The sequence below is a fragment of the Trachymyrmex septentrionalis genome, unplaced genomic scaffold, assembly GCF_001594115.1.
Source record: "Trachymyrmex septentrionalis isolate Tsep2-gDNA-1 unplaced genomic scaffold, Tsep1.0 scaffold83, whole genome shotgun sequence".
Taxonomy (NCBI): Eukaryota; Metazoa; Arthropoda; class Insecta; order Hymenoptera; family Formicidae; genus Trachymyrmex; species Trachymyrmex septentrionalis.
In genome coordinates, this window is record NW_017306018.1 from 2,229,180 (window position 1) to 2,240,624 (window position 11,445).

General features: G+C 32.7%; 2 protein-coding genes across 2 annotated transcripts in view; one reads left to right on the forward strand and one right to left on the reverse strand.

Moving 5' to 3' along the window:
• Window positions 1–6,221, forward strand: part of LOC108754964 (mitochondrial sodium/hydrogen exchanger 9B2) — a 23,438-nt gene extending 17,217 nt beyond the window's left edge. Inside the window, exons 5-6 of the mRNA XM_018497644.1 lie at window positions 2,609–2,773; window positions 5,266–6,221. Of these exons, the coding sequence (XP_018353146.1) occupies window positions 2,609–2,773; window positions 5,266–5,793 (693 nt within the window). The 3' untranslated portion in view covers window positions 5,794–6,221. The remainder of the gene's footprint in view (window positions 1–2,608; window positions 2,774–5,265) is intronic.
• A 2,309-nt stretch (window positions 6,222–8,530) lies between these two features.
• LOC108755002 (G-protein coupled receptor Mth2) overlaps window positions 8,531–11,445 on the reverse strand; it is a 9,100-nt gene continuing 6,185 nt past the window's right edge. Inside the window, exons 8-10 of the mRNA XM_018497702.1 lie at window positions 11,135–11,316; window positions 10,201–10,384; window positions 8,531–8,968 (exon numbers count right to left, since the gene is read on the reverse strand). Of these exons, the coding sequence (XP_018353204.1) occupies window positions 8,629–8,968; window positions 10,201–10,384; window positions 11,135–11,316 (706 nt within the window). The 3' untranslated portion in view covers window positions 8,531–8,628. The remainder of the gene's footprint in view (window positions 8,969–10,200; window positions 10,385–11,134; window positions 11,317–11,445) is intronic.

The window sequence follows — 11,445 nt, forward strand, 5'->3', positions numbered from 1 at the left end:
TGAACGCGGGCGTGTTCGGGAGGCACGAACAAGAACTTTACAGGAGAGAAAGAGAAAAAAAAAAGGAATTACTCTCGGGCGTATCGGACACCGAGAAGGTGTCGCACGGTGCGAAGAGCCCGTGGAGTTTCTGCACGGATGCCGCAGATGCGTTTTGAACATTCTCTTTAAATTGCAACCTTATAGCCACCGTCCGCAAGTTATGTCAGTCGCGGTTAAACGCGAAAAACGTGCCTTCTAAAGGGAACGAACTAAAGTTCACAATATATGTAACACAGCGATGTATGTATTTTTTACTACTCTCGAAATTTTTCCTGACTGTTCGATTCTTAAAGTACACGTGCGAAAGGTACAGGGAATATCGTTTAAAAAGATAATAATATTGTCTTTGCGAAAACAGAAACGTCGTATTGATCGCATTGTCATACTGCAGAAATCGCTCGTAAAATTAGCATACTTTACGTTATATAATCTCATGAGTCGTGTCGGATTGCGCGAGATCGCAAATTGACTGTTCCAGGGCGAGATATAAGAATAAAGGGTTGCGGCGGAAATAGGGTCAGCCAGTGGGGAGTCGTTCACCCCACATCGTACCGAGCGATGAATCTCCCTTGCCCGCACTAGATTTCGCTGCATACCGCGAAAGCACTCGCGGGGATAGAGTACATGAGTGCAAATCCGAATAAATCTACTATTGCCAGGATAAATCCACTTATACAGTTATCATCTGGCCGTGAAAATCCTGTAAACACTTTATGAATTGTATACTGGAGATCGTGTACCAGAGATTCTCACATCCGCAAACCGCCGAGTATCTTTTGTTAGGGTAATCTTTTGTGTTTGTTAAAAAACGTTTACACTTTCTTATTCGATACTCACGCGGCATCTCAGACGCGTTTAATTATCTACAAAATTATTAGCGATTTTCCAAAGCATCCTATACACAAAGGATAGACAAAATAATATTAATACCTGCGACATGCACTATTTATGGTTTTCTTAATATTTATAATACATTATTTATTTATAATGAGAAATTGACTTATCGTTTGATTTTAATACCCATTCTATCATTGTTGAAATGGAATTATACAGTGCTTGAATCTTGTACTATTCTTTTAGTAGAACATCTTTCAATTGCTTATATAAATATAATATTGAAAGACAAAATTTACTTCTCATTTTATTTTCTAAAATCATGCTGTATTATCCAAAACTTCAACATTTTTCCTAGCCAATGCAATCGAATTATTTGTAGTTTTGAAGATCAGAGTAAGAAATAGATTTTCTCTTCCAATATCTTAAGCAATTGTAGAAGAACTTCTGCTAGAAAAATGGTATGACATATTGCACTGTAGCAGTTACTACTCTAACATGTATGACTCTATTTCAATAATAGAATTTGTATTAAAAACAAATAATAGATCAATCTCTTATTAATAAAACAAATAATATTTTCTAGATGTTTATATTATTTTTTATTTTTATCTCATATACTTATATTATCTCTAATAAGAAGGATACTTCTTCGGTTCTTTTAATTATTTTCATTTTTTTAAATATCTTTTTCGTATTACGTAGGATTTACTTTTATAAATCTCGAAGTTATTTGAAACTTCCGTTCAGTCGGGAAATACTTCATATTTAATGTAAAAATCGAGAGGCAGTTTATAATTAGCGTTGCGCAAAAAAGCTGTCCTCAATAAGGTAGATTATAAGTGAGTGCTCAAAGTTAGACTTAGTTTTCAACTAGAAAATAGCGATGTATCTGAAACAACGACATACTTTTTTGAAAGTAGTGTTACATTTTTTTAACGATAAATTATTTTCCAACGATATATACATTCTTATTCGAACAAGAACCGGTGACAATAGTGTTTCTTTCATTCGTAAGAGATTTGAAATTCAATTGAATTTACCCGGAGACTTGGGAGGTTTTGGAAACGTTGGGTGAATTAAATGTTGGTGCGCGGATTTGGCGAAGAAGTCGACTCGGTTACTGCATCGCCACCTCTCATCGTATCTAAAGTATCGTTCACGTGAGGATTAGCGCTGTTGCATTGCGGCGGTGGTTGCAGTATTCTTACAAGCTCGCTGTAACCTGATTTATCTGATTTCAGATATACTTAACCTGTTTACAAGATCTGTGCATCAGATCAATCGAATGTATTTTTGTAAAAATTGCCTCTTTGTTCACGAACGCTATTTACACATTAGTTGCTTTCTAAATTTGTATATTATTACTTTGGGCCAAACATTTCCATAGCTTGGGATTCTGAGGATATTACAAAATAATCGAAATAAATTTTTAATTTTCAGTTTCCATTATATTTATTTTAATGGGTGTTTTTGTAAAAAGCACGAGTGATATAATTTTGATATAATCGCTGTTCGAGCAGTCAAAGCACATGACAAGCTTATATGTCCCTTCGACGCTGCCGCCTAATTACATCATTTATATCAAGCGTGTACATGTATGAAGGATGTACACGAAGGAGCCCATATTTCGAAACTTATCTTTTGTAATGAAATCGATAAATCACTTCATAATCGTGACGCGGCGCTTTCTATTAGATCCTAACGCTTCGTTTATGTGCTAATGTTGTAGCCCTTCATAGTGCCTCTAAGAGTGCTGATGTTACTTGGGGGTGGTCTGCTAGCGGTTTTCGGCAGTGAAGCAATCGAGCTCGGTGGTGCCGGGCCGCTTGCGGTCGTGGCTGCAGCTTTCGTCAGCTGCTACTTTTGGCAACAAGATGGTTGGGACATGGACGATGTAAGTACAAATTTATGTACACGTTATAAAACTTATACACGAGTTTACTAGTCTGGCGAATAAGTTGTTGATAAGAGAATCCTCCAGCGAATTTCATGCGAATGCATTAAATAGTAGTTCCAACTCTCGCAGAACACATTAATACATTATTAAATAGCCACAGTAGTGATACAATCTAAAGAATGCTTTGGTTATAAAATATTAGTCATAAAAAAATTTTATCGTAAAACATCCTGAAGTTAACGACAAAAAACAACAAATTTGATTTTTAGTAGCTTATGCAGCGCAATTATCATATTTCGCTGCAGTTTTAAGTAAATAAGTTTTAAATAATTAAGTAAATCCAAATTAATTTTTGTATGAATATAGATTATTAGAGTTTTATTTTCATTTTTATTAGAGTATATGAAAAATTTAATTTAAATCATAATTTTTTCGCATTAAATTTGTATTATATTGTAATACAAACAAGTATTGCAAATGCGATTTTACGTAAAAATCAAGGCAAGCAAAAAATTAAATAATTTTTAAACAAGAAAACTGTGCTCAAACTTTTACACAGCATTCAGATGTAATAATAGAATGATCTATGTGAAGTTGTTATATTTTTAGTAATGCCTTGAGTTGTGACACATACATTCTTAAATTTCTGAATTATATTTTTATAAAACACAAATTTCGGACGATTTAATGGATAAAAACGACACATTTGAAGATATTTTGAATTGCAATTTCGCAATTCCAGTCTAAGTGCGAGAAATATTAAATATTTAACTTGAGAGAAGAGAAAAGGAACGTATCGGCGACGAAAGGGAAATACATCGCAGAGTTTCACTCTCCTAGTCCAATAAGTTGAATCTCGTGAAATATTCAGATCGATGTATCGTCACTATTCGGCTGGATGCGGATTGGGAGTCAACTGGCTCGTTCCTATTTCCGTTTTCCGCATCGCGTCGCATTCCACGCTGTCCATGGCGGTGCAATGGCGGCGACACGTTCTTTTGCACGCGTTTCGTGACGTGACTGTAACCAGCATCTGTCGATATTACCGCCGTATGATATGCACGTCGTATGTCGCATGCCGGCATAATTTATCCCGGCTAGATTAATTACTACGGAACAATCGCGCGACAAGGTGACAGTAAAACGTCCTTTTGTCTCATATAATGAAATAATTCATTCCCGGTAAAACATCTCTCTTTTTGAATATTATATGTAATTAGATGTAATTACATAAAATCAAATATAATTAAATACAATTTTATCACTTTTTCACAAAGTTCATTCGATTAAATTTAATTAAACATAATTGTCTGTATGAAATTATATTTTAATTTTAATACATACAGGATAACAAAAAATTTAGTCGCAAAGTTTTACGTTTATCAAATTATTAGTAACGTATATTTATGTTAAAAAACTAACTCTGTAGTGTTAATTTTTATTTTATTAAATATTAAAAATAATAATTAATATTCAAAATGATCACCTATAATTTTGATGCAAAAATGCATCAACGATGGCAGTGTATCTTTTCACGGAAAAATTTTCCCAGGCAGTCAATAGAGCGGTTTTCAGTTCACCAACTAATGAAAATCTTTTCATGCAATCTTTTGGTATTTAATAAAATTTAACTAACTCTTCAAAGTTTGTTTTTTTATATAATTACTATTCAGATAGTAATTAGCTAACTTTATTTGTTATCATTTTTACGTCAAAATGATGACCTGGGTAATGATTTTATAAACACACAAAACTTTATGACTAGCTTTTCGTCGCCTTGTAAAATTAAATGTGATACTTTCTTAAAAAATATAATTATGAATAATTATTGTCTTTTAAAGAAATAATAAATAAATATGATTTTTTAAATAGTTTTTAATATTAATAGAAGAAAAGCTGTGTGAAAAGCATGGATGTTAGCTATAATGTTCTTGTATCTGCAAAGCATGTTACATGCATTATCTGGAAATTGCATGGAATTAAATTAAATAAATCAATATCGATGAGATTTCCTACGCACTACAAGCGCATGTAAACAATAGCGGTAAATACGAGCTCGCACACCGCGTGAACTCTGAATATTCCGCATTTCCACATGCAACGTTGGAAGATTTCCATATCGATATCGAGCGCATGGACAATGCGATGCGAGATATCATCACCGAATACCGAATCGACTCTCCTTTAGAGGAAAATTTGTGGAAAATGTCATTGTATTCGCGGCATTTTAACATCTAGCGTTGCGCATACCTCGGTAAATCGAATTAAATTGTTGCTATCATTGCCCTTTGTTTTCATTCGTCGAACATCACTCGCTTTCGAGATTTATGAGGAAAATAGAAATAAATATAATAATTGCTTTCATTCATAGAAAATGTTAACAAACGAAATTCAGACCAATATAAATTTTAAATGAAAAATATACGTTCATAAATTTCAATTCATGTGATCGTGATTGTGTATTTTTCTTTGTTCTTTCTTCTTTACAGAATCCGGTGGCTACATCTTTCGAGATCTTCTGGATAATATTCGAACCGATCTTGTTTGGCCTTACCGGCACACAAATCAAGATTAGTGAGCTCGAAGGGAAAACCGTCTACCTTGCACTAAGCTGTTTACTTGCTGGTATTATTATCCGTATCGGAATAACGGTGTTGCTAGGGATAGGTTCCAAACTGAATCTCAAAGAGAAAGTGTTCATTGCTTTGGCTTTGATGTCTAAGGCAACCGTGCAGGCAGCTCTGGCACCCGTTACCCTCGACGAGGTCGACAAGAACGATCACGAGCAAGTCGAATACGCCCAGATCGTACTGATGATGTGCGTACTCTCGGTACTTTTGACTGCTCCGGCGGGAGCCATTATGATAACAATCTCGGGACCAAAGCTGCTGACGAAGACCACTGTGCCGGTCAGCCCGCCGGAAGCTTGGAAAACGCGCAGACCATCGATTCGCGACATTTCAATCATCAATGAGGATCCGGATTTGGAGGAGACCGCGAACGAGAGGAAGCCCTGACAACCGTATTTAATTTGCATTCAAAGCCAAGCTAATAGGAGCTTCATCCTTATTCTCCGGCGCTCCGAAAGTGCCTGAACATGCCTTTATTTTAATTACCCGAGGCACGACTTAACGGTCAAAGACTTATGTCTATATAACCCACTGATGAGATATTAATCGTGGTTTAATGTCAGCTGATTTATATCTAGATGCTCATGGCCGAAGATGAAGTACTCATAATGACATCACAGCGATATCATATCTCAAAACTTTTATTGAGTTACACGCGAAGAGAAGATTTTATTCAATCTGACGTTAGATCAGTATCGTTATATTTCAAGTGATAAAGCGATCGAACTTAAGCGATATCCTAGTCCGTGCAAAAATTCTTCGTATAAAATAAAAGGACGATCAATGATTGATTGCATTTTGCATATTTATAATGCAAAATTAAAAGGTTGCGTTTATTTAGGAATTTTACGAGATCTTAGGATTTGGAAATCCGTAAGTAATATTATAAATTGAGAGTTTCATGTTGTGATTTTGAAATTTAATTTTATTATGCACGTGCGCAATTTGTTGGTGAGTTTATAATTATATTTATTTTAATTATAATTATACATCCTGTACATTATTATGATCATAATTATAATAATGTTCACGTATTTCTTTCCTTGATCACTGTATTTTAAGCACAAGAGTTTATTAGCGAGAACTTTTATTACACTTACGTTGTTTTAATGAATTTATTACCGATATTGACATTGTAGTATAAACAAAAAGAAAGAGACTGTACTATGTACTGAGGAGATATATTTATGCGCTAGTGATAGTTTTATCAATAACAGACATAGTAATTTTACTAATTCACTTGTTAATCAATTCATTAATTTTTACGAGTAATTTATGTTAATTCTTATTGAAAAAATATCATTCGTTAAATGATGGATTACCATGTAATACGTGAAGATATTTTTGTAATAAATACGTATATGAAATGCGACTGTGCGCTAGTTTGTCATTATTAATATAATTCTAAGTGATTTTGGAAGCTCTGTGAGTGAATGATTTATATAGGTGCTGGTCGTATTATAACAGATTTTATGACTTTAAGTGTGCGTTTATATCAGAAAGATGTGAATTGCGCGAGAGTGCGAATCTGGCATTAGAATCAAGTACCGAGTAAAAGATTATCCGACGCGATATCTTTGTTTTTGTATAAGAAGTTTTTTCATTAAAAAAAGGAAAAGCCGGTTCAAGTTTTGTGACATGAGAGAACGATTTTAGCATTAAGACGGTAGCGCACGTCGAAAGAAATGTTCACATTATCGAGTTAATCTTCGAGTCGAACGTAAAGAGTTTCGAGTTGAATTTTTTCACAGGTGTCGAACTTCTTCAGGAAATTCAGTTAGATAATGTGGACGAATTCTAAGAATACAATGAATACATCTGAATGTATCCTAAATACATAATGTAAACAAATATATTGTTGCAAGATATCATAATTTTACTGATAAACTCCATTTGAATATACATTTAAAATAAAAGCAGTTTTTGCTATCTATGAACTTTCTAATATTTCTATTCCCGTCGATTTTTATCGAAGAAACTAATTAATTGTCATAACAGTACATATACAGTAAAAAAAAACATTCTAATACTTATACGATTAGGAAAATATTGAACATGCCTTGTGAGATAGTTTAAACAACTTTATTGTTATAAATATTATTATATAATATTTGATCTGCTTATCATCAGATTTAAAAAAGCAGCTTGTTCTTGAATACCTCTTAATTCTGCTGATTTATTCAAATTTATTATACGATTACATTCTTTAGATCAATATGATTAAAAAGAATTTAAGAAAAAAAACAATTTTTTTACATAGGAAAAATAAACATTTTAGATCAAACAAGCGCGAACAGATGCAGGGTCAAAATGCCTCAAGTAAGATCGACTTCTTTAACCAAAATATTTTCTTAACAAAAATATACAAGTGCAAAAATACATCAGGAACTATTTAATGTTTTAACAATAACGTTTTAGATACATTTTTTTTTAATTTTACTTATTATAACTTTATCATAATCACTTAACTTATGCATCATACGTTTTATGCCGTAACATGCAAAAATATCGTTTGTAATTTATGGTGATTAAAGATAATCTTTGGTATTCTTGATGAATTTTTTTATGTAACTTCTATAATTGTAAATCTAATACTTGGAAAGTAATGCTCGTGATATACATATAGAATCTTGTGCCATTTTCAAAACTTCTTAGCAGACATTTCTGAGAGTCAAGAATAGCAGTTACGAATAAGTCCATTATCAAAATATAGGCCAGTACAAAAGAAAACTTTATACAATCGTATCCTACATCAAGCCCTATTCATGCCACTACCCACACAGCACACTTTATCCAAGGAACATCTTGAGACGTAGAACATTCTCGAGGATGTCCCTTGAAGATCTGTACTGTGTAAGTATTTTCGTGGCGCCAGATCGCGCGTCCAATCAAACATAATTATTTCTCCTGTCAGGGTTACTGATTCTCCTGCTATTAAGAAAATAATAAAATTATAGCAGCAAATTGACCTTATTTCAAATATAATTCATTTGAAAATTAGAAATAAAGGTTGTCGTTATTACGTATAATTACATATAATTTAAAATGCGCTATAATTAATTTAAATTTATACCCTGCTTAATAAAATATTGATAGAAAGAAGATTTTTACTTATTTCAACTGAGTACGTATTTAAGATAATCACAAATTGGATAGAGCATGACTCGAGGACACAAGAATATTATGTGTAAATTATCATACTAGACAGTCTCAATTATTACCTTATGGTGTCGAACTAATCGCGAACGTCGTTAATGTGCTGTCACTTGTGCTTTTCCTGACTTTATAAGGATCATGTAAAGTCGCAGTTGCGTTATTCGGGGTTGTTTTTTTCTTCTTAGTGTCGTATCCCAATCGTCTACGAAGTGCTTGATACACGCGACTCTTCAAGACGAAGAGAATAAAGATCAGTAGACCTTGGAGACAATTGAAGATATCGCTGGTGTAGAAAAACACATGGTGCCAATGTTCGTAATCTAAATATTTCACCAGGAAGAATGACACTACCTCGCAAATCCAGGATATTCCCATGACGATAAATAGTTTGATGTTCATGATAAATCTATCAGAAAATAATATAGATGTAACTTTTTTGTGAAATAAAATTTTACTAAAATAAACAATGCATAAAAATATAAAGAACATAGGTAAAATCCGTAAAACAACAATTTAAAATTGTATCTTAGATTCAAACATTAACTATTTGCAATTTCTTACTATAAAAAAAATTCAATAATGAAAAGTAATATTTAATTAGGATTCTTAAAATTCAAAATTTTAACATTAATAAAAATTCAAGGCAAGTGAGAGTAAAAAAATAAACGGGACGGTACAATTGGTGCACTATAAATTAACAACGTAAAATATATATACATTCATACAAGACGATTGGATGTTTCGGCCTATTTCACGCCATTATTAGCGATATCAATAATAACTCAGTAAGCAAGAAACATATTAGAACATTTCAGCAACATTGTAGCAACGTTACAACGTTTCAAAATGTTTCTTGCTTACTAGGAATTGATCTTTAATTAATATTTTTGTTATTCACAATAAATAAATTCGCGGTATATAATAAATATACTCACTCAAAAGTGCGAACGTCAACTAATTGTGCTTCTTAATCATAAAAATTAAAATGATCTTTACTCACACCCACTTATCTATATTGCATATTGAGAATTTGTTTCTGCGAATACCGAGAACATATTAACTAAGGATTACTTACTTTAAAGATGGCTTTAGGTAAGTCGAAACACGTTCGATCGTCTAGTAATGAATATTGAAATATATTTTACATTGTTAATTTATAGTACTCCGATTATCGCGCCATTTATTACTCTAATTTGCCTTTCTATAAGTATATAAAAAAATTATTCATCACATGTTTTTCATCCATTGAAAATTAACAGCTACTATTTATATAGGTAGAATGAACTCTAATGATTATTTTTAAAAAAAGTGTAGCTAACTAACTGATTACTCATAACCAAAGTTAATAGTGTATAAAACGTGCTTCTGAACACACACAATTTTATTGCTGTGTTTCTAGTTTTGTAGTTTTAAATAGAGAGCAATAATTCTCTCGTATATTTGTGTAGGCTGTGCTACAACTTCGAAGAAGGACACTTCAATAAAAATGATAAATCTGACACTAAAAGTTCCGAAATGACGCGCGTGCTCAAAATTTATGTGCACTAATCGCTAATTTATTGCTAAAATATCTTTTTTGTTTACATTGCCTCGGAAAATGAAAAGAAAATCATTCCTGCTAAGCTGGCGAACACTTACGTCTTCTTGTCGGAACGAAATTGTTTGCTTCTGCGATCTGTGGGGTCCGTAGTTACCCTTTTTATCTCTGCTTTTACCTTGTTGCAATGTATCGACGTGAGAATGAAAAACACTACGTTAGATATCAGCAGAATCATCACCGGTCCGATGAAGAAAGTTAATTCGCTGTACGAATCTTGTTTTTCTGTATTGTTAAATTAAAAAATATTTTTAAAAATCATTAGATTAAAATAATTAAAATTTTTCGCACAATATGAAGATAATTCATTGTAACGTAAATATGAAAATGCTTTTTCCTCTAATTTGTGTCATTTAATTATTTCGTTTCATTAATATTTTTACTAATAAACAAATTAGATTTACTCCATCTACAAATAAGAGACGTGACTGAATTAAAAAAATATAATTCGGTAATAGTCTGTTACGGCAACTTTACCTTCGCTTTGAATCGTAAAGACTATTGAGAATTTTTCTTAATTGAATGAAGTTGCTTTATAAATGATACTTATTACGTTGCAATATAAATGACACTTATTACGCGAGCAATTCATTTAATAACATTTTATATACAGGATCAATGATACCTAAATTTGTTCTAGCACGATCAATACGATTGCTCGAGAAAGTTTTTAATTATCGGATAATTGCGGCACGACGATAGAAAGAAAACTTTACGTTTGCCTTCTCCCCGATACGTTCAACTTTGAATGCTAAATGAATTTTCTAACTGCAATTCATCTTGTAACAAAATTCCCAACTTTATCTATTTCCAATGTATAAATTAGCAAGAAGGCGCGAGAAGAAATAACCAACGTTGTACAAAGTCAGCTTTTGTTACGAAAAGTCAGTAATCTTTCCAAGAAGTTCATAATTAGCATTGACAAATTTACGTTACATCATCTCAGACAACAGTTATCGGTTGTAAATGACTCACGTGTAAACCAACAGCCCCTATTACCAATATTAGGTTGCAGATAGTCTGGCAGGATTTCCGTGCTGTCAGCAACGATAGCGAGGATTAACACTAGCAAGGAGAGGCCCCATGCATAGACGCAGTATAATAGAAATCTTTTCCTATGCTCGCGCGCCTTTGTAATGGTACTTCCGCGCAAAACTCTGCGGGGAAGATAAACTATTATTATATTGTGTATTAAGATAAAAAATTAAGCAATAACGTATACTGTCGATAGCGATGTAACTCCGCGTAAAATATGTTAATCTACAAAACTCTAATATTTATTTCAA